Here is a 24,655-nt window from a genome sequence, read left to right on the forward strand (position 1 = left end):
GAATGCTGAAGTGAACCTTGTCTTTTCCTTACTGATTTCTGTTTATGTTAAATTATTTCCTTAGGGTAAGTTCCAAAAAATCGTATAAATAGGTCAAAGCTTATAATATTTACAACTCCAGTGTTCACTGCAACCTTGCCCGTCATAACTCTGCATTTCTTTCCTTTCTTAAATCATTTGGCACTTGTAGGTTATTTTAAGGCTGTATAGTTTTTTTTTTTTTTAAAAAAAAAACAATTTTAGCTACAAATTAAGAGTCACATAGAGATTCTGACTATACATTAGAATCTCTGAGCTTCAGAAAACAGTGGTGCCTGGGGATTTGGATTTAATTGGTGTGTGATGTGATCTGTACCTTAGGAGTTATAAAAGCTCTCCAGGCAATTCTAAAGTGCAGTGAAGGCTGACATACTGCTTTAATGAGAAAGCTGGGCTTAACCTTGCACCTGAAAATTATTTCCTGAACTGGGTTAGGGGCTTAATTCTGATTTCAAAAAGAGAACACTAAGTCATTTGATCACATTAGTAAATATTTAGATGTGAGTCTAATGTAAAATTAACTTTACTATGTGTATGTTGGTATATTAGATATTGATGCCTTTGTAACTTACGGTAGCACGTGAAGAAGTACATTTAAAGGTGTTGAAAAAATGCAGAAAAGTGGGACTGGAGCACACCACTTTGGCTGTGAGAGGACTGTGGCACTCAGGAGGCACGAAGTCGCTGAGTAATGGAGCCAAAGTAAACACTCAGGATAAACGCGTGAGAGAAAAGTGTTCATGAAAATCACAGGCCACAAACTATGTCTCATATCAGTGATGTACAGTGATCTAGAACTTACATGCTCATCTGCCAAAGTGTGTAATTTTAAAGTATTGTTTGTTTTGGTCTGCATTCTTCTATGAAAAATAGGCAGGAGAGACATTACTTGGTGTTGTAAGATGCTAAACCCAAATCCAGGCTCCATTACTTAGTAGCTTTAAATCAGGTTACTCAGTTTGACAATTTTCCTGTAGTTTCTTTATCTACAAATTGGAATAATATGGTCTTGCACATGATAATTAAGAGAATAAATGGAATGATAAATTCAGTGAATTGTTCAATATAATTGTTAGCTAGTAAATATTAGCAATAAAAAGTGCATGTAGTGTGACAACCCTTTGTAGAAGAAAATAGAAACTAATATGAGTATTTATTGGCAATATGTGCATAAAGTCTGTGCGTCCTGTTTATGCCAATTTGGACATTTAGTCCAAATTAAACATACAGGATTAACATATAGGAAAGGTATTGTACTACTCTCTCTCCTCTTTTTCTTTTTCAAATAACTGAGGATTGAACTCAGGACTTCAGTATGCTTCTCTTTTTCTTTTTAACGTGAAACACCTGTGAGGTTTGAACCATTTATTTGAGATTAGGTCATGTTATAAATGAGATTCTGTGCAAACCCCTTCATGCTTTTTTCATCATATCCATCCTATTGTTAAGTCTTCAGGGAAGACCTCCATTCCACATAATTAGATAAATTTTTAGTGACTTGCCCCTAGAAAAAGTTAGTTGTTGGTTGGTGTCTGTTTGTGAACACGTGATGGGCAATACAGACATGCCATTTTTCACCATGCCAAGGTTGATACTGGTCCTTCATTAAGAAGAATACTCTCAGATAGTGAGAGTATGGGCTCAGTATTTGTCCTACGTTTTGAGAGAATTTTGTCAGTGCTCATCACTGTATTGAGTATTTTAGCAGATGATGGACTTTGAAACTTTATTTTTTGTAAATCAGAATGCTCACGTATTGGAAAGTGATCCACTTGGAGTGTGCATATTCTTTTGGCTCCTGAAGAGAACTTCTACTTAAAGGCGTCTTTGCTCTATTCTGCCTTTTAATAACCCTAAATACAGTATTTATTGTGGTGGGCACCTGAAGCCTTCCTGTAAAGATCTGCTCTTTCTGTCAAAAGCAGTATTATATAGTAGAGAGAACCCAGGTTTTGCTTATTTCAGTGTGCTGAGTAGAGAGGCTGTTTTTTACTGATCCACTAGTGTGTCAGGTTATTACTAATTTGTTTACTACCCCAGTTGCCACTGCAACTTTGTAAAGAGACTGTTATCATCCTTTTATAGATCAAGACACTTTTTTTCTCAGGTCAAGTGTCTACATCAAATTCTTCTTGTAAGTGGTAAAGTTTGACCTTAAACTCAGGTTTATCAGAGTGCTAATGTATGTGCTATACCTTGAACAAATGAGTTAGTATTCATTTTTCTCTTTTTCTTCATTGTCTCAATTTCCTCATTTCCAAAACAGGAATATTACTGCTTTGAAGGAATCATGAGAACTGAATAGTGTATGTGGAAATACCTATTTCATTGCCTGTATCTTGGCAGATATCTAAATAATACTATTTTTTTCTCTGCCTTATGCAAAAAGTAGTTGTAGAAGGGTGAAAAGAATGATTACTTCTACCTTTTTGAAGGTTAATGGTTATATTTAACTTTTTAAAATTTCTAACTTGTAAAAAAAATGCAAAAATAGTACAGTGAACTATATACTCCTCTAAATTCATCATTTGTTGCTCTATTTGTGATTCCCATAGGTATAGCTCACCAAGTTCTGTACATAAGTTGCAGATATTATAGCTCTTTTTTCCTAAATATTTCAGCATTTTTTAAGAAAAGAATATTCTTTTTTTGAAACAGTACATTTATCAAAGTTAGCAGTTTAATGTTAATACAACACAAGAGCAGTGTATACTTTAGATCCACAGTTAAGTATTTTTCCCACCTGATCTGGTGCATACACTAGATTTGTCATGGCTTTAGCCATCTTTGATGCCTGTGCATCTTAAGCCATCAGTACTCCTGACATCAGATTGCAGCAAAATTTCTTCAGATTATCTCTGCTTGCACAGAAAGTGATGATCTCAACTCATTTTAAATATATTGAGGAAAACAGTTCCTACTTTGCTTCCCTGAAGTGAATCTCCATAAAACGTACAATTACCAAGAGTTTGTGCAAGTGGAGACCTTACCATTTCAGAAGATCCATGGTCTATGTCCCCATTGAACGTCACAGATGAGTGAGAAGCTCATTACAGTGCAGTGTCTTACCAAGCTCAGAAGAAAAATGTGTATTAGAAGCCAAATATAATTCTGGGCTTTCAAGAATGTTGTAAATAGTAATGTTGTCTAATGTAGTGGTGATGAAATAATATTTGTACGGTGCAGTTGCCATAGTTAGCAGTAAAATACCCTTTTCTTTCCTTTAGAATGGGAGTGTTCTCACAGGAATGAAAAAAGGAAAGCAGTAGAGATCTCTGTAGACCTTCCTATATTAGTTACATTCCTCCATCTGCAGATCTGCATTTCATTCATTTTCTTAACAGTCTTAGAGAAGGCTGTGGTGCCTCTTAATTAACCAACTAAAGCAATCAAAATTTTTTGTGTACAAGTAGGTAGGCTTTATGTCCTGCTTTACTTGATTTGGTTACAATGCTGATATAGCATTATGTCCTAACAATTTGCAATAGAGTTTTATTTCTCAATGATAAAGTGGTACTTTTACAGTTAACAACATCTTAATTTTGGTGAAATACATTTAGTATATAGTTTCCCACTTTAAGGGAAAAATTTCTAATAGATTATTTTTTGCTTTCTTTTTTCTCAGTCTATGGAGTCAGCAGTATACTAAGCCAACTGTGACTATTTTAACGATAATTTATGTTTGACTTTAGACCTTTCTACTTTTGAAAAAATTATTATTCATCCTTATAGTCCTGGAATCTGTCACAGTGCCTGGTGTTTAATAAATGTATGGTAAATGTTTCATTGAATGATCTTTGATTATCATGTTGTGAAGCTGGCTCATGAAAACAGTATTTAGTTTGGAATAATTAGAACAGTAATTTACTTAATTCAAAAGTATTAATTGTACAAGAAAGGAAAATTAGCCATATGTTATGGTTACTTCTCTTGTTGCTGAGATAAAATACCTGGCACCCAAAGTTAAAGTTTGTAGATGCTTCAGCCTGTAATTGGCTGGCTCCAAGGCAGGGTAGCATGGCGAAGGGACATCACAGAGGAGAAACAATTCATGGTCGGCAGGATGCACAAAGCATCTTGCAGCAAGTGATGAGCAACAAGCGACCACAGCAACCCTCTTTCTGTCCTGTATTTTGACCCACTTTTTAACAGCAAGTTGTGCTCACTCCCAAGGAGGGCTTTCTTATTATCCATGCCCAGATGTATGCCCAGCCAATCCATGGACTAATTTATTAATCACCCTTGATTCCAGCGTTACATACTTAATCCCAGCACCACACACTCTAGATCCAGCCATGTCTGCAATACCCCATCTATGACTGCGTGAGCTTTGGGGAGGACATCTAGATTCAAGCCATAATACCACATAGTATACTTGGATGGTGTGTGGAAATGTAGATACTGAATACTGTTCTAACCAAAATAAATGGTTAAGAAGAGGAAGGAACAAGCAGTGTGCATGTGTGGTTTTGGAACACAAGGCAGATAGTGAGTGAAACATTTGTTTTCTGTGTTGGGTAGTCAATCTGTAATCCCTCCCTAGTCTTATTTTTCTCATGTATGTGTGTATGTTCATGACTGTGCTTTTTGATTCTATTGTGTGAAGATGTAAATAAATATTAGGTCAAGATTTCGTTTGTAGCCAAAAAACAGCAATAAAGAGAGATTTTTGTATACTACTGTTAATGTGCTATGTACTTATTTTATATCTTAAACTCCCAGTAAATTGCAGCTCCAGCAGACATTATCCTGTACCCAAGGCCCTAGTATTCCAGTGAGAGTGGTAAGAGAAGTAAGAACTATTAAATAGCCCAAAGAGGTACTTTAAAAACAAGCCACAGTAGGGTAGGTTGTATCTTAAGAGAGGAGAGAAGATACTGTTACTTGGTAGAAGAATGGGAAAAGAGATTAGGAAGCCAAGCCAAAAGATGAATATGGATTATGGGTTTTTGGGACATCTGGTTGATGAATTGTGTTTTAAGAATGCATATTTATAAATTAGATCCAGGGTGGAATATAAAGAGATGAATTATGGCTGAAAAGTGATCTCACGGTGTATGTTTATAGGTAGGACAGCTGCTGATGTAGCTTGGCCTGTGAAGGCATTGTCATGGAATGAAAAGGTATTGTTCTGGTTATGGCACTCCTTGTTAGCTTTAATGGTCTTGGTCATGAAGTTCCATGATTCTTTGCTTTCTGTATGCATGCAACAAAGATAGAATGCTTTATAGAATGATAAAGGTTAAAGACAAAATTCTAAATGATATAGCCCCATAGACTGTGGTTTTGCTTCTAGTGAAAAGAACAAATAAAACTGGGTGTGATGGTTCACATCTGTACTCAATCATCCTGGGAGGCTGAGACAGAAGGATTGAAAATTTGAGTACAGCCTGGGGGCTTCAATTCCCAGTAGTGCATTGGAGCCAGAGGGCATGCATACCAAATTATAGAGCCAAAACTTCTGAGCAAGATAATGACATCATCATTACTTTAAAATAAATTTCTGATAGCTTTAAAGGGTAGTGGAGTTCCTAGCACAGCTGACTAGTAATAAGAGTAGCTGCAAGAATACAGGTAATACAGCAAAGGTCTAAATTAGTGCAGTATCCAAGGAATTGAAATAAGGAGCTAGATGAAGGAAGCATTGCTCATGTAAAATCTGCATAATATTCTGAACACAGGAAACAATGTTACTAGGGAAAACAGTGGCTTTATTAATGGAGGTAAGTTTGGAGTTGCTGCTGCTTTTGAGAGTAGGGGTGTGTGAAACTGAGGTTTGAAATTTGAGGATGCTCAGAGGTAGGAGCTCACACACTGAGGCTAGAGAGGGATTTGGGAGGTGAGCTGGGATTGTGGGAAAGAATAAATGAAAGCAGAGGAGGGCTGAGTTGAGACTTTATATGTTCACATCTAAGATGTGAAAAGAAGCAGGGACAATAATGGAGAAACAGCTTATTTTTGTGAAAGTCAAGTGTCAAAATTTTACACATTCTGTAAAATTCAAGGACAAAAAAATGGCCACTGGATTTTGGAATTTGTCACTGGAGACCTGTGGCAAAGAAGTTTCAGTAGCCTTAGGTAGGAGCCAAATTGCAGAACCTCAGAGTGTTTGGAAGTAGGAGGTGAACATTTGTCTTCTTTGATGGGAAGACACCGAGATAGCAGTTCTAGGGATTACTTTAGCCTCTCTGAGCCCCACTGTGCGCCACTGACAGTTTGTGCCTTTACTGTGGGAAGATTCCCTTTCCCCCAAGTTGTAATGCTCAAAGACCGTCCTCATTCATTGTTGAGTGTCCCGCTTGGGGATCAGATTCTTCAGGTGAGACCTACTGGTCACAGGGTTGATAGGATTGCTATTTTCATCCTCTGAAGTGATTCCCTTTACTGTCAGTAATGCTTGGTCCATTGCTAATGGTGGCGAAGGAGCAAGTTCAGACATAGTGGAAAGTTAGAGGTAATCAGACAACATTGATGCAGAGTCCTGCTGGGGGCAGGGGGCAGGGGGCAGGGGGCAGGGGCAAGAAAAAAACAAAGCAGAACCACTGTCTTGACAATGTATCTTGAGAGAGTAGATAAGAGATGCCCCTACCCTCACTTTCTTTGGAGTCATAAAGATTACTTTAACTCACAATAGATAGCCTTGAGCTTACTAAGACAGGAAAAAAGGTCCTCTGAGAATAAGTAGACAAGGCTATGTCTGGGATTTGTGGAAATCGCATACCTTTGATTACGTGCATGAATGCATAGCAAAAGCTTTGCAGATCAGCCGTGAGGCCTGGCTGAAGAGGGACTTCAGAAAATTAATGAAGACATTAATGTCTTAATGAAAATTATTAAAAATGCTAAGTTATATCGTGGGGTAAAAGGCCTAACCTAATCACTTTGACACATTTTATTTGTGCATTTTACTGTTTAGACTTAATCTGTGTTTTTATTTTGTTTATTCATCAACCATTGTAGATTTCAGTTTACTGAATTCTCATTTCAATTAATTCTTATGGCTGTGTAATAGTATATGAATTTGTTCTTTAAATTACCAAGGCTATTTCCACTTTTGGGTTGCAGCAAACCTTTTATGTGTAGAACTTTGCCCAGCTTTATTAGTGAACACAGTAAAGTTTTTTAAATATTTAACTCAGAGCACAAACTATATTTACTTAAATGTTACCACACTGAAAATTGCAGCTTTCATCCTTGCTTTATTATTCTCCACAATACTTACTGCCGCCTTGATGTTTTGCTTACTTACCTTGCTTTTTGTCCCTTGCTGAGTATGTAAGCTACCAACAAAAGTGAGTTTTAGTCCGCACATTAACTAGTGCCTGGATACTAGTTACTTGATGAGTGCACGAATAGTGGAATTAACCCAGACCTAAAGGCAAGATGAGTATGGCAGAGTATTAGTGGCAATAGGTGTTCGTGGGAGTCAGTGAGAAAATAATTGCAGTGACAGGTCTTTCAAGGAAGTAGGAACAATAAACGTACATAGAGGTAGTGAGTTGGGAGGTTGAATAGTTAGCACCTAGAGGTAATGTGACAACAAAAACACATTCCTCTAGAGGAAGAACATGGGAGAAGTAGACAGTAAATAAATAGGTTGTTGTTCGTGAAAGGAATTCCTGAATATTTAGATAATAAAAGTGCAACAATTTGAGGATTAATAGTGGTAAGGTTGATGGAATACTCCCTTCTGCTGAGAGAATAAGGCGTGTCACTTTTTAATTGATGTTTACCTGGCAAACAGTGTTTTAAGCTTATTATATTTGGTTCACATGGAGTGGTGGTATATAAATCAGATTTTGTGTTTGAAGCTCTGTGTGGGAGTATGGCTGTACAGTGTATGGTAATCTGAGCAAGCTATCAGTATTGTCTGTCATTGTAGTCAGTGGTCAACCCCAGCTTGAAAGCTGATTTTCCAGTTTTCTCCTCCTCATTTGGTATAGCAGTTTTACTTTGAGTCATTCTTTGACCTTTGAAGTAAGTGCCCTGCAGGTACTTTTCTATTTGGAATCATTTTACTCAAAGTAAAACACTTTGACAAATACACAAAATGTCTAGCACATAGTATATGCTAATCTTATTTTAAGCAACTGGTAAGCAGCTACTATCAAGTATAGAAATTACAATAGTGTTCTTTTGGAGCACATTTGTGATATTGAGCCAATGCATGATCTCCATTACTTTACAGGTTTTCTGCTATACTAAATTTTTTATTTTAAAATTCTCTTTCTCAAGTGAATTACTACAAATATGATTTAGTATGCAAAACTTTGTAGAGGCAGTTGAAATACTCTTTCTTTGTTTGTCAACAGATGGCATATCTGTTTCTTAATTCATTAGTTTGTTCCATTTTTAAAAAGGACAGTGATCTGAAGTCTAACCTTTCTTCTTCCAGAATCTGTAGGATGCTTTATCACTGTGCTATTCGCTTATGCTTATTTGTGATATGATACATATACTGTGGGAAGCTCAAGATATTAATGTCAAAAGGAGAGTGGAAATAAAGAACATTCTGCAAACCCAGGAAAACGCTGATGGAAAGCATGATCTGTTATTTTGCCCAGTCATTTAGCCATGAGGCATCTAGTCAGAATAGAAGGTTGTTTTCAGGTGTTAAAGGTTTCCAAGAAACGGGGTTTTTCTGGATAAATGTAGGAAATAAAAAGGAAGAACGCTTAGTAGGCATTATTTTTAAATGAATGCAAGCAAGAAATAGTAACAGGGCGCATCAGTGTGAGACTTCTCTATGCCAGTACTATAAGCAATTCATGTTTATTTTCTGTAATCCTCAGAAGAGTGCTTGGATTGTAATATCCCTATGTGCACATGATATAAGACTCAGAGAAGTTAAGAAACTTATAAAACATCATATAGCTAGGAAATAACTCGATTTAAATCCAGAATCTACCAACTATGTGCCTTATCAAACTATTAAGAACAGACAGTGACACCAAGGATTGATGCATCAGAAACTTATATTTTTGTTGCAGGTAGAAGAAACTTGTTTTGTTTAACATTTGAAATACTTGCCAAAATATAGTCATGGAGACTATAAGTTTGTGTGGTGTGTCACTGTGTACTTCATCTTTCTATCTCATGTCCCAAAGTTCCTTCATCAGCTGTGAACGTAGTGCAAGCGGACTTTATGGGCATGGGTTTATGTTCTAGAAACAATGCTTAAATTTGAGGTGCTGTGGTCTTTATAGAAGAAATCTACAATTCTTGATCAAGTAATTGGCTTACAGTATTGGAAAGACCATTAAGAACCACATCCAAGAGATTTTCTGTGTTCATGTGTGAAGTTTGTTTTGTTTGGTAATAGATATTGAACCCAGGAGTGCACTACCACTGAGCTACATGCCCACCTTTTTTACTTTTTGAGACACGGTCTCACTGTGTTCCTCCAGCAGACCTCAAATGTGGAATTCCTCTGCCTCAGTCTCCGAGTAGTTGGGATTACATGTGTATGCCACAGTACCCAGTAAGATTTCTTATTTGAAACTTGTGCCACAAATAGTTGGTTATATGCCTGAACCCTTTATCAGCCTTATAGGTATAAACATGTTTATAATGATACAAATTGAGCAAAATTGTTTTTTAAAATTAAAAAAATTGAAGTTCTTCATAAAACCAAGAGCTTATTTAAAATAGGATTTAAAAAATTAAATCCTATTTTATTTGTTGACAAGGACAATATAATCTGGTATTGTAGTTTTTGTGTGTTCATTTGTTACTGTAGTAGTTAACTTCGGGAAATTTGAGGCATTTCCAGTATTGTTTGTAAAGTCAGAATGTGCTCACATGGTTCAGAGTTACTGGTTCTTCCCATTCCAATATAGTCAACTGTAACTAGCAGATGGTATAACCTATTTAAAATCAATTCTTAATAAGTGTTCTGTGGAAAACCAGGCTTATATGTTTTCATTATTTGGTTGTTGGCATAAAATTAACTACTTTGAAATCTGACCTTTTTGTGTGTTGATCCAAAAAACATACTTAGGGGGAAGATTCCTGTATTGAATTAACCTTCTTGTGACCTCTTAGGAAAATAGATGGATTTTTTATATGCTGAATCATGTAGGAGTTATATAAGGAAAAATTTTTACAAAGACAATCAGGTTAGAAATGACATTATACTTAAAGTGGCTTACATCTATGCCTAGGAAGTTGAATTCATGTGTTAACCAGAGACTGCTTGCTTGCAGGGAGAATGCTGGGGAACCAGACTCCTGGAGCAGTTTATCCTATGAAATCCCTTTTGGAGATTGCTCTGTGTGGCATCATCGGAAGCTGGATATCTATACTTTGACCTCTCCATCAGAATCCAGCTGTGAACCCCCATTTCCTGGAGACAGTTGCTCTGGACATATTTTAAAACTTAGGAACATCCAACAGCAACTAATGGTAAGCAAGATAGTTTTCCTTTTCAGGTGTGTATATATCTACCTTGCCTAGTGAACCGTGCTATACTCAGAGCATAAAAAATGTTTCTACTAAAGATTGTGAAACCTGTCAAGCAGTATCAGTAGTGTTCATTATCAGCACTTAAGTTATAAACTAGCATTAAGATTGTAGCATAGCAGTAGGCAGCTAAGATTTTAAAACTGATTTTTGTCATATTTCTGAAGTAATAAAAGATACTCACACATAACTGTTGCAAGCATAGAAACATGCAACAACTAGAACTAACTTTCTCAGGCATAAAATATGTCTGTGTCTGCCTAAATGAAGAAAACCAGTTTATGAGATTGTTGCTAAAATGCAAGAACCAAATTTACTCATCAATATAGCCTTTCACAGCTATTTTAATGAGTGGTGATAATGTTACTATATTTAAATGGATAGTTAAATGGTTTAAAATAGCACCAAAAATAAAGATTTTATAATTCACTCAAGTCTGTAAGATAAAAGTGTTTTCAAAAACAAAAGCATTACAGACTTCTTGATAGCATGAATTAGGGTAATATAGATTTCATATTGGGGCATCTCTCTTGGCTACAATATCTGAAGGACTAAGTTGAGATAATTTTTCCACCCAGTTATTTCAGGAGTGATTGGATTTGGAAACAGCTTGATAACGATTTCATTTAAGGTTGCCTAGAGTCAGCGCAATGCCAGCATCTTCTTTGGGAGCAGGCATTATTTCTGAGGCCAGCAGGCCAAGAAATTTGATAATAGTGTTGTCACTGTGCCTGCCTTTGCCTTTCAAAATCATATTTGTTCTAAAGCAGTCGTTTTATTTTCCTTTCAATGGACTGCTCAGGAAATCAGATTTTTCTCTTAGAACTCTTTACAAAGTGAATGAAAATCCACTTGAAAGCATCAATTTGCAGATCTGAAAGCTACCTACAAGGTCTGGTTGATAAGAAAACATGAGAAATTTTAAGTTGTGGAAAGATGTATGTGTTAGAAGCTTCTCAGATTCTTCAGATTTGTTTTCTAGGTCTTTTTCTGTAATGTATCTTCCCTTAATTGCATGTTAGCATGCTTTCCTTTTTTTTTTTTTTTTTGTGGTCTGTCTGTGCCTGCCTGCCTCTTTTGTTTCTTTTCTTTCTTGGTGGTACTAGGGATTGAACTGAGGGACTTCCTATTAAGCCATCTCTTTTCTTCCCCTGCCTTTAGGAGACAGGGTCTTGCTGAGTTGCCCAGGATACGCTCAAACTTGTGATTCTCCTCCCAAAGTGCTGAGATAACACATATGTGCCATTATACCTAGTGTGCTTTCATAATTTTTAAAAGGAAATCATACTTTTTGCAGGAATGGAGTGTTGAATAGTAGCACATGAGACATGAACTTTTAGTGAAACTCTATACTTTCCTTGTACTTTTAATAGGACTTTAGTAACTATAACACATTATATTGTTTTTATGTAAACTTTTACAGTAAACTCAATTAGATAGAAACAGTCTAAAATATTTACTTAGTAAATATATTAGAAACTTAGAAGTATAAGAAACTCGACAAGTAAGTAAGTAGTAGAAATTATTGTGGTAGATCAAACACTGAGTAGAGAACAGACTGGATATTTTTAAAATAATTTTTATGTGTTAACCGAATAGTATTATAATAATTGCTAAAATTTTTATATGCAGGTAAACTTATGAAATACCTATTCATATTTGTTCTAAAAATTTTTAAATTTGTTCTAAAAACTTATGAAATACCTATTCATATTTGTTCTAAAAAATTTTCCTAAACCGTGTCTACATACACAGGACATTTGTGCATAACATGTTGTATTTATTTTTTCAATGTTGTATTACAAATTTTTTTTCTGCCTATGCTGTTGTCATCATACTTGCCATTTATATAGCAGCATAAAATTCCCTCAAGCAAGTTGATGTTCTGTGATTTTCTGAACCATTCCATTGTTGGTTGTGTTTGTTTATTGGAGAAAATACTTTAAAGTTGCAGAAAATATTTATAATATTCTCAAGCCATAATGCCTTGTTAGTGATTGAGGTAAGTGCTATTACTACTGTTTGCTGTCACGTATCGAGTAATCAGCATTTGAAAACAGAGGAACTGCTTTTTATCAAAAGTAGTTAGATTTACCACACCACTGTTATTAAAATTATGAACCTAAAACTGAAATATGTAAAGTGGATTGAGGTGACCATATTTTGGGGATTAAAGGACACTGTAACTTCTTAGTAGGTACATTGGTACCTTAGTTCAAGAACTTGATTTGTTCTATGATTCTGGGGGAAATGGCTATGTTCGTGTTTGACACTTAATGCAGAGTTTGACATTTAATAAATGAAAGCAAAATTGTGCCAAACACTTCTGTTTGTGAAGAGAAGTGTTTATGTGCCAAGGTATTACATTATATAAGTGCAGGAGTACTCACCTGGGTTTTGTAGTTGAAGGGTTTATGAAACTAGTTACAGTTTTGTTTCTACTGGAGGTGGAGTGGAAGTCAGCTGTTTACTTTTCAAGACTTATTAAAAAAATATCTTCAGGGGCTGGGGATTTAGCTCAGCGGCATAAACGCCTGCCTTGTAAGCAGGCAGTTGTGGGTTCGATCCCCAGTACTAATAAAAAAGAAAAAGACAGGAAAAAAAAATATCTTCAACTTGCTCGTTTGAAGGTGTTTAGGATGCCTTTTTAAAAGTTTTTGAGATTCAATTTTAATCCTTTGTAAAAGAGTTCAAAATGTAGCAGGTATTCTTTTGGTTGGTTGGTTTTTTTCTTTCTGTTTTTGTTTTTGTTTTTTTGCGGGGAAGAGTACTAGGGATCAAATTCATGACCTTGTGCTTGCCAGGCAGGTGCTTGTGCCACTGAGATAAACCCCTGGCCCTCTTTTTGTTTTTTTTGAGACAGGGTTTCATTATGTAGCCCAGGATGGCCCCAAAGGATCCTCCTACCTTAGCTCCCAACCCCCACCTTCATCTGTATCTCAAGTTCTGGGATTACAGGCATGTACCACTGCACCTGGAAACTGTGTATATTGTAAGCCGTTTTTAATGTTCCAGTGGCTATGTAGATAATGAGAGAGAGTGAGAGCAAGTGAGCAAGAAAGAGAGAGAGATGTATTATCAAGATAATTTGTGTTTGCTTAGGTCACATTATCCTGTGACCCTGGAAGGACAAGAACGAGGGAATTTTGTTCTATAGAATTTTGCTTATAGGTGTCAGTGAAGTCTTATGGTCAGTTTTTTGAATGTATATTTTGATTTCCTCCTAGAAAACAAACCCCAGGCAAATGGATGATTTTACACCCGCCATGGTGACAGCACAGGATCCTTGCAATCTACCCAGTGTCCCAGAGACAAATGGCCAGATCCTTCCCTGTGCATCAGAGCCCTCAGACAGTCAGCAGCTTTCTTCTCCTGAAGAGACTGGGACTAGCCTATGCTGCCACGGGAGCCCTGTTAGACAGATTGAAAGTTCCTGTGATTTGTCACATGTGATTGAGGAAGAGACTACAAACTGTTCTTATAGGAAGAAAAATAAAGGTATACAGAGAAAAGGGGAAGAGGTTGACCCTGCACCTGTTGTGGACTCAAGAACTGTGTGTAATCAAGACAGATGCCTTCAGAGTGTGCCTGACTGCGGCGTAAAAGGTACAGAAGGAAACAGGGATGAAGAAACTGGAGCAGTGTCTTCTGGAATGACCATAGAACAGAAGGCTCTGTGTAACCAAAAGAGTTTGGTCCACAGGAAGGAAGATATGGTCATGGAGCCGAGTGGGGCCCAGCATCCCCCTGGAGGTGAATTGTTAGGCAGTTCAGCAGATGTCAGCCAGCCAGAGAGTGCTGGGAAAATGAAACATAGTCTCATGAACTCAGGTGCCACCATCCAGAACAGTATGTGTGAGGCAGGGAAAAGTGCAGAGGAAAGATTTGAGAACTCTGACAGCAATACAGCTGAAACCACCAACGTACAGGTCATCAGTGAGCCTGTGGATAAAACCAGTGTTCCAAGCTGTCCCTCTGCCACTAGTACTCTGGATGGCAGTAAACCTGATAATTCTTCCCTTGTGTTTAGTCTTGGAGAAATCCCTGGTGAAAAAACAGCAGAAACTGAAACTTTGAGGAAGCGTGAAGAGTATGCCGATGCTCTTGAAGATCAGAACTCACTGGTAATTCTGGCTGCTGCAGAGGGACTAGAGCTGGATATTCCTGTAACAGGCATTTGCAAGGCACTGTCACCCTCGGAGTTAACCTTTTCTGGGCTAGAGAAAGATGTACTGCCAAACCAGAAATCAGAAACAAATACACCTCATGTTGAAAGCCAGAACAGCAAATCACTGGTTTGTTCTACAACTGGAGATGATAAACTTGGCACTGACTCTGTGTCTCAGCAGAACACAGTGACTTCTAGTGGTGAGATGGTTGCAGAACATTGCAATGACATAGTTAACCTCTGTGGAGTCACCACAGCAGGGCAGTCCAACACACAGGACCCACCCACTGCTGTCTGCCAGAAAGACCAACAAGCAATGACTATCCCCCCTAACCCTTTAAGAGATACCCAAGAATGCATGGATTTTTGTTCACTTGAAAGTTCAGATAAAAAGGATCAAGGAAAAGATTTGAAAGTAGATACACCTTTAATAAATGTGCATGAGGAAGCTTCACATCTGCATTCATTGGTGCCCAAAACTCAGGAAGAACTGGGACCAGATGAGGCAGTACCATCAGGCAGCACTTTCCCTCTGGCAAGCAGTCCAGGCAGTGAATCAGTAACCAAAGATGACGTACTTTCTCTTGTCCCCTCCCAGAAAGAAAAGGGAACAGCAACCCCGGAACTACACAGGTCTACAGTGTGTGGAGATGACCCAGCCGGAGGAGATTCAGATTATCCTGATAACCAGCTGCTAGAAGACAGCACTGTAGGCCTGTCCACATCCTGTGCTGCTGTAGATCTTCAGCCCAGCATGGGGAATGTCAGTCCTGGAGGACTTGCTGGGGAGCATGAGAGCCCTGGCCTCTCAGCACCCTCTGAAGTTCTGACTGACTCTTCACTGCTAAGTGTGGATGAGGCTACTTGGGCCTCTAGCTCAGTTTTGACTGAAGAAGGAAAGAATCTGGCAGTTTCTGAAAGCTCTGCAGCTCAGGGACAAGATGACAAGGATAAAGCAGCAATGTGCTCCTCCATTAAGAAGGATATGCTTTCTTCAGGAATGTTGCTGGAAATGCAGACACCAGGTGGACAGGAGACACCGGGGTTCTCGGCCGTCTGTACAGAGGACAAAGCGCTTCACCACAGTGATTCACTGGTCATAGCCTCTGTCTGTCTGAAGGCAGAAACTGAACATAACAAGGAAGTGACCCCACAGACCTTGCTGGCCGAAGGTGGGGCCACACAGAGCCTGGTGACACCAGGAGCAAGTCTGCCTGCAGATTCCAGGCAGGAACCCTTGGATGCAGAGCAGAACAAATCACCTGTCTTGCCATGTCTGTTGCCAGATGTGTCTGAGGCATTTAATGGCAATCAGCCTTTTTCACGGGATGTTGAAATGAAGGACACTGAATCCCAGGGGAAAACCAATGCCTGTGAAGTGAGTGAAAATGTGACAGTGGATATTCCAGGTTTTAAGACTATACAAGGTCCTGCTGGGTCCAGAAGAAAGCATATACCAAACAACAGCCAAGACATTCCAATTTCCGAAGTTTTGTTGAACCAGGAGGAGAATATGGCCCTTAGTTTGTCAGGAGCTTTACCAGACAAAAGTATGACCAGCCCACAGGAAGCTATAACCCCAGCAGTGTTACCTCTGGATTGGAAGAAAGAGAAGCTGGACGAAGCAGACCTCAGTGGTATCACAAGTGCCTCCAAGGAGGTACAAATGGATGCTGAAGCACTGGAACCTGTTGCCATGGAGCTTCCCACAGAGGCAGGGCTCTCAACTTTTGATGGCAAGACCCCAGCTGTGAGGAGGGAAGTCACACAGGTTTCAACCTCATCAGACAAGCAAGCTGAACATGTGCCTGTGGGAGCAGACTTAGAGGAGGCTGCCAGCCGTATAGTGGAAGCTGTCATCGAACGAATCAAGGCCTCGGGAGCACTGATTACTGACAGAGAAATCAGTCACATGTCACTGTCCAGTCCTGAGTCAGGCCCTGTGACTGAAATATCAGAGGAGACCTCTACGGAGAAAGTGTGTGCTTCCCTGCCTGGGCAGACCCTGAAAATGGATAGTATTTGTAAAGAAGCCACAGGGACTCTCACAGGACTCTTTGCTGGAAGGGAGGAGCCAGAGAAGATTACTCTGCCTGTACAGAGACAGGAGCCAGCAACAGGTAAGCATAGCAAAATACAGAATTAACAGTTTCAGAGGCAAGTTTCTTTCAGAGTCTCTGTTGTATGTAGTAAAAATACAGGCATCTTTGTTATTTTAAGGTCTTGCTTGCTCATTGGGGAGGTTGCCAAGTTGATAGTCATCACCGTCAAGGGAATGCACGTCATCTTAGGGTTGCGGCTTCCTGTACTGTAGATTCGTAGCTTGATTACTTAAACCTGTTAACGGTCTGTCTGTCACACAGTAGCCGTTGCAACTTTCCAAACCTAGAAAACAATGCCTAGATCACAGATGCCTTAAAAAGATGAAGGAATTTGGCAGATGTTTTTATTCACATAAGCTAGTTCTTTTCTTTAGAATCATAAAAAATAGTGCTGCAGAGGTTGTGTTTTATTTACAAGCTTGAAACTCCCTTCCTCCTTGTCATCCTAGTCTGAATTTTAGGCAAATTCAGAGTCAGAGTGGTTTCATGAACAGCTGTAATTATCATTTTAAGCTGATGGCCCAGCATCCAAAATGGTAGCATTAAGTCATTGGTTTGCTCCCTCCTTTTCCTGTCTAAGGAGCAACCTCCGTTCTATTGCCTCTTCCTTTTGGGCAGAGTCTGGGAATTCAGGACCCTGCACAGTGCGTGGATAGGATGCAGGATTTCCGTCCAAGCCCAGCCTGCTGAGCTGCTGTCACTGGGCAGACCTTGTGTCTGCTTATCTCAGTGAAGCAGCTGCACTGAGCAGATTGCTCACACAGCAGCCTGTTCCATCTATGGGTAACCATGTCCAGAGACAGCAAAGAGAAACCACTCTTGCTGAAGGGAAATAAACTATTTGAATTAAAACTTTTTATTACGGGCGAGACTGAAGCTGAAACTGGAGTCAGTCTCCATCTTCACTTCTGGAGTCTTTAAAGGTCAGTTGAATGTATACTTTTTTACTGCTGTCTTCCACCAGCTGTAGACACGGGACTTGTCTCTGTGCCTGCTCCTATGCTTTGGTAGGTAAGAGATAGCTTGTCTTTATTGTTTGGTTATTTTTGCTGTTCTTTTTAATTGTTGATAATCCTTTTAAGTGTAATAGATGTTAAGAGTATCGGGGTGGAGTCTAGAGAGATCAGACAACAAAAAAGTGGCTTAGGAAGAACAGTTAAAACAGTTTATTTTTCCCTGTTAAGGACTTTTACCAATTTTTATCTCCTTATTTAAGAAGCCTCGGTAGAATTTTTGGTGATTTCAGGTTTTCAAATTTGTTGATTTAGATTTGTAGCAATAGAAATTTGTTGGCTGCTACCTCAGAATTTAAATGAGAAGATCTCTAATTTTTAAAATGAGACACAGCAACAAGTCTATTTTAGAGGCCCCTGGCAGGTTGGCATTTCAGAAGAATGGGAGTGGCTGTAAGTTGATGCCTAGCTATGTTCTTTTCATTTGGGTTCACTGTCCTTGCCACATGGGCCAGACTTATTTCTCCTTTTGGCTGTGGTCAGAATTTAACCCAAGGTACTGTACACTATATAAAGTTCTCTAGAGGAAAAGGTAAATATAGGGAGAATTTCAGACTTAAGATTTTTAATAGCATGTAATAGTAAAGATAATAAGAAACAAATTTTAAGGTTTTAAAGTTTTAAGAAAGAAAAAATGTACCAAATTTCAACAGTAGATTTTGGGTCAGTATTTTTTTGTAGATGAGTTACTTCCTCTGCTGCCAGAGGAATTACAGTAGGCTCACTGGTCACGGTCTCAAAACTATGGATAAAAGTAACCAGTGATGAAGAAATCTGTGCTTTTTTTCAGAAAATAGTCAGGGTTGGGAAAGTCCGTGGTCACATTACCCTAGGAAAAAAATCACCCGACTGTAATATCAGTGCCAGATGATATTTTCTATGAGGTGTACATTGTATTCATGGATTTATGTTGTTATATGAGCATGGAGCATAATTTGGAAGGAGTCAGTTAGAAGAGGATGAGGTGGTCCTTCACCTATCAGAAGCATTGATTATAGTGCTTAGGAAGCTGGTGGTACACACAGAGCCATGCAGTTCTTCAGATTGTCAGCACCCCTCAAGTCTTAGTAATCACTGTTTACACTTGTGACTGGTTGCTGTTGCCAGGATACATATTTTCTGTTGATAGGTTTAGGAAAGTAAATTTGTGCCAAGAATCACATCCCTAAATGAATAAAGTAAAAACATCCTCGCTCATTATTCTAAGAAATGTTTTGATCAAGATATACTTGTAAAGAGAGTCTTAGTGAAAAAAAAAATTTTTTTTTTTTTAGCTTTAGTTACATTTTATAAAATTCTCAACAAAATTTTATTCTCTTGACAAAGAATCTTGTCTACCCATTTATTTCTTAAGTTGCTGGTGAGGTCGCATAATTGTAAGGGCAAAGAAAGCAGATTTATAAATGTTCATTTATGGGATTGTAACTTTCCCAATTTGATGGAGACTTTTTGAACATGTGGTATTAGAATAAAATCCTAATTTTTTTTTTTCTCCTAGAAAAAACCTGTTTGCTTTTTGGTGTAGGAAACGTTTTATTTGTCAAAATATTGGTATCACTAGATTAATAACCACCAAAGAAAATTTTCTACATGACAATGACATGACAGTTTCATTTGTATTTAGATATTGACAGTTTTCCATTTGTGTTTGGATACTGAGATGAATTTCAACTGTTACCTGTCCTCTTAAAAAAAAAATATGAGAAGCCTAAATTTTTCTTGAAAAAATTTTTGCCACCACCTCCTTATATTTTCTTAGCCATATGGAGGCCAGGTAACAAAGACTACTACTGTTTGGTCAGCAAGAGGACAACTGGGATACTAGAGAAAAGTTGTATAAAGACTTTTTTCTGAAGAAAAGGAATTGCTGACTTTTGATTGTTTTGGTTATAGAAGAAATAAAATAAGCTCAAGGGTACTCACTTGTTGCAGCAGTGAGTCGATCAGAGTGTGTGGTATATTAGGAAAGTAAGTCAGGCTTATCCCAGAGGCTTTGTCTTATTTCAGGTAGCTTTTCCCTCTGTACAGATCTCTCTGACCTTATTGAAGATGGCCAAGAGGAAGTACCTACTTTCAGGTGTTATCTGTCCCATATAGTTTACGAATTTGTTTTTCTACATGCACATCATACCTGTACTCATAAATTTGTCATGAAGTCGGTGAAAATAGACATTTTAGTAGACATCGAATTGGGTCTTCTTGAAGTTCCAAATTCATGCAATGGTTAGGGAAAACCACACAACTGTGTGACAGAGGAGAAGCTTGATATGGGACCAGAAGTTTACCAGCACCCAATAGCAGAATACTTTCCATTTAAGGCAAAAACAAATGTATGGAACCTGGATCATGTTGTGTAAATAGTCAGTTTTTGTAGAGAATCAATTTTTTCAAATGCCTTACTGTGTGATCCACACTCCCTATACTCTCCACTTGTTCTTTTCAGAAATGCCAGACACAAAAGCAGAAGATGAAGTGGATTTTCTGAGTAAGATCGGATCAAGTTCAGATTTTGACCAGGTGACTGTAGGGAATGGAGCCACTACCCCTAAGATGAAACAAGGCCCAGAGACCCATGCAGTAAGTGACACCAGTAAGACTGTGTGGGCATAGAATGTGTTTGGCTTTGTCTGCTATATATGATTAATGGCCTAGGTTTTTGTTATGGTACAGGGACACAACAGTATTTTACTTTCTCTCTTGTTCTGTTGTAGAGATGTGGATGTGTAATTAAGCTTTCATAGCAAAATGATGTGTAGTGTACAGCAAAGGTTTGGAATAGGCTATCCTGCATGAGTCTTGGAGATTACAATGAAATACATATTTTCCTCCATGAACATAAGGCACAGAGACTTGTCATTCCCACACTTGAAGTGTACTACAGATGAGAATCACCACAAAAGGGGATCTATTAACTCTTCTGAAACTTGACTCTTCTTTCTTACATATAGAAACTGACAGCAGCAAAACTGAGGTTTTACTTTATATACCTCTCTAGTAACTGTCTAAAATACGAAGTACTGTATGTCATTTTTAGTGAAGAAAAAAATAGTTTTAAGCTTTAAACATAACACCTTTATTGGTATATAATTCACATACTATTAAATTCAAATAAAGTACACTCATTCAAATAAAGTACATGCTTCACTGATTTTTAATCTGTGTATAGACTTGTTTAACTGCTACCACTGTCCTCCTAATGTGACAAGATTATCATCACCCTCAAAAGAAACCCTGCGCCCCTTAGCAGTCGACCTCGCCCCACTGTTTCCTTCTCCCAGCTCTTAGCAAGTCACTAACAGACCTGTTTCTATAAATTTGCCCATTCTAGAACTTGATGTAAATGGAATTACACAATATGTGGTCTTTCATGACTCTCATTTCATTCATTTGTATAGTGTTCTCAAAAGTTCATCTGTGAAGAACTGATCGTTATTTCATTTCTTTTAATTGCTGAATAATCCATTGTATGGATGGTCTAAATTTTGTTATAAATTTGTTATAAATTTGTGTTGTTTTCACTTTTTGACAATTGAGGGTAATACTGGTATGAACATTTTGTGCAAGATTACATAGGCATATGTTTTTACATATGTACTAGTGGAATTGCTAATTTACATGTAGTAGTTGTATATTTAATGTTCAACAGGTTTTTAAAAATGTTTTTCTTCTGGCTTGAAGCGATTAAGCTTTAAAACCAGTGAATTTAAACATGTTGCAATGCTCGGTGCTTTAGATTTTATCCTGATTAAAGAAAAACACTGAAAATCAAGTTAATGGATTAACTCATGCTGGCTGTTGAAAATATACTCTTTTCTGGGTAAACTTGACAATCGTGCCATTTTGCTTTTCAGAGGGCTATGTGGTTGTTTTTTTTTTTTTCCTTAAGTTATCCCTGTAGATATATAAAGGGCAGTATTGTCCCAAGCCGTCAAGTGTGTGAAGTGATAAACAAGCCTTGTTTTATTGGAGTTCAGTGGTATGAAGGTTCTGACTGTTCTGACCTCTCCTTGTTGCAGATAATATTCATGACTAATGCCTGGGTGGCTCTTGTATGGCAGTCATTTTTCAGATAAATGTTACTTTTGCGCCTGGAGAAAGAAAAGAGCACACCCCTATGGGTTCATTTGTGTTTGTTTCAAAAGCTCCTCAGAAAGGAAGGAACAAACTCATATCCTTGAATTCAAGTAGTTCTTAGTTCATCTTTTTTTAAAAAAAACATTTATAGGTATATTTTAGCCATGCATGATGATGGCATTCATCGTATGAAATTTGTACTTACACGTGATATATCTTTGTTCCTTTTTTCCCATCCCCTCCCTTCCCCTCAGCTCCCTTGCCCATCGTTTTTACAAACGCTTTGTTTTAATTTTTTTCTTCCACTGTTTTCTCCTTTTTCCTTCCTTCCTCTTTTCCCTCCCCGCTTCCTAATACTCATTCCATTTGAATTAGAGATTTCACAATCTCTATTACACATTTTGGTTCTTATTTACACTTTCAGGTTCTCACACCAGAGATAGCATTTGATAATTGAACATGTGTATCCAATTAATGTCACTTCAGAGTATGATCTCAAGGTTTATCCATTTACCTTGAAATATTTTGAGTTTATCCTTCTGTATGGCAGAGTAGTACTCCATTGTGTTAAAAAACACCCCACATCTTTATCCATTAATCAGTTGATGGACATTTGGGGCTATTTCCAAATTTACATGTTATAAACTGTGCTGCTATAAACATGGGTGTGCATACATTGCTGTGGAATTATGTTTTTACTTCTATGAACAGTGGAGAATGGTTCCTTTTTCCCCACAGCCCTCCAGTATTTGTTATAGTTTGATTTCTTGGGAATAGCCATTCTTTCTAGAGTGAGATGGAATCTCAGCATTGTTTTAATTTGTATTGCTTGAATGACCAGTGATGCTGAACATTTGTTTATAAATTTATTTGCTGGGGCTGGGGATTTAGCTCAGCGGCATAAGCACCTGCCTTGTAAGCAGGCAGTCATGAGTTTGATCCCCGGTACCGATAAAAAGGAAAAAGACAATAAATAAATTTATTTGCTGTTTTATGAACTAAGGTACTGCTATAAATTAAAAATTTAAGCATTTTCACCATATTTTTCAATCTTACCTTTCTTGAAAACTTTCAGGTTTGAATAGTTTGCTTATATAGTGTGAAAGCAGCCACAGACAGTATAGAAACAAGAAATGTGACTATTTCAATAAAATCTTATTCATGGATACTGAAGTTTAAATCTTGCAAAATTTTTACATGACGCACAGTACTCATTTTTTATATTTTTCCTCTGATTAGTTATAAAAGTAAAATCTAAGCTTTTTAATGGCTATTCAAAAATAGGCGATGGGCAGATTTCTTCTTCCATTCCCCTCCCCTTCCTCACCCAGGTGCCCTTTCTTCTCCTGTCCCTCTTCTCCCTTCCCCTTCTGAACTGTACTGGGAACAAGGAGTTCCATTTCTGTCTCTCCTGGGCTAGCTTCTTGACTTTAACATCTCTAGAACTGAATTTCCTTATTTTTGTACATCTTTTCAGCCTTACTCTTCTAAAATCTGTGTTTGCGTTTGGAAATGAATTAGTTGAACTTGTAGCTGTAGTTTTGGATGGAGTGGCATTTGTTTAAAATTATTATTCTGACACATGCTCAGTCTATGTGTTGGGCTATAGAATAGGACAGTCATTACTAGAATTGTAAATGCATTGAATTATATTCCCATGCCTCTAGTAGTAGTTGGAGATATTTCTTAGCTCTTTTAGGATTCAAACTAATTCGTTTTAAAATAAATCTCATATTCTTACTGTTTCTTTAGCTGCAGCAAAATACCAATATTATATTTAGAGGGTGGCTTTTGGTATACAAATTAAGAGAATTTTTAGACCTGCTTGAGTTCCTAAAGAATGATATGAAAAAGTATAAGGCCAGGCACTAAAAAAGTAGCAAAAGATGACTTAGAATTGTAAATCAATAAAGAGCTTCTAGGACCATTCATCTTGAGAATATGTTCTGCTGTGGGCTGGAAAAGATTTCAGTTCTTGCTTCCCTGCCTTAATGCTATAAACCAACATTTCCGTGTGTCATAGGGATCCTTTTCTTTGCACCATGTGGCCAGGTTCATTAGAAAGGACTTGCTTCTCTGGGACATCTGTCCATTGAAGTATCTCTGATAATTCCTTCCCAAATATTCATTGCATAACCTCATTAGTCATGCAGAGAAGTTAATTTGGCAAGCCATTGTGTCTTGTCAGTATTGTCTATTCCCACGGGCCTAGGAGCCAAATAGACAAGAACAGATACATTTGAGGACAACTATAAAATCCCATGTGTGAGCCAGGGGTTTAGCTCAGTGGCATAAATGCCTGCCTGGCAAGCTCAAGGTCATGAGTTCAAACCCTAGTATCACAAATAAATAAAATCCCATGTGTGGAGTACTAGAGTTTTCAGAAAGTAGGGTGTTTTTTTTGTTTTGTTTTGTTTTTAAGCTCACCCTCCCCAGTCAAGGAGACATCTTCAGTCAGAATAAGGATTCATTTCTTTTTGATTAAAATACAACACCAAACGAACTGAATTTTGTTTGTGTGTTTCTTCCTTTCCTTTTTCTTTTCTTTCTTTTCTTGTTTTGTTTTGTTTTGTTTTATTTCTTTGAAGAGTTTTGCTATGCAATTCTGGCTGGCCTTGAACTCACTTGTAGCCCAAGGTGGTTTTAAGCTTGCAGCAATTCTCCTGCCTCTGCCTCCCAAATGCTGGGATTACAGGCTTATTATTATTTTTACAACACTGTTAATGTTTGTATCTTCAGGTTATGTTGATTTGGACCATTTCCTGTTAATATTTTCTTGAGTTCTCTGTCCTGTGATT

The 24,655-nt window shown here is 37.7% G+C and overlaps 1 protein-coding gene across 10 annotated transcripts in view; it reads left to right on the plus strand.

Annotated features, from left to right (window-relative positions):
• Positions 1-24,655, plus strand: part of Akap13 (A-kinase anchoring protein 13) — a 302,450-nt gene that overhangs the window by 151,666 nt on the left and 126,129 nt on the right. For all 10 annotated transcript variants that reach the window (XM_063249996.1, XM_063249997.1, XM_063249998.1 and 7 more), the window contains exons 6-8: positions 10,245-10,443; positions 13,728-16,788; positions 20,227-20,360. In XM_063249996.1, the coding sequence (XP_063106066.1) occupies positions 10,245-10,443; positions 13,728-16,788; positions 20,227-20,360 (3,394 nt within the window). The remainder of the gene's footprint in view (positions 1-10,244; positions 10,444-13,727; positions 16,789-20,226; positions 20,361-24,655) is intronic.

Source organism: Cavia porcellus, unplaced genomic scaffold, assembly GCF_034190915.1.
Source record: "Cavia porcellus strain 051 isolate PalLab524CR breed Dunkin Hartley unplaced genomic scaffold, mCavPor4.1 scaffold_6, whole genome shotgun sequence".
NCBI classification, from domain to species: domain Eukaryota; kingdom Metazoa; phylum Chordata; class Mammalia; order Rodentia; family Caviidae; genus Cavia; species Cavia porcellus.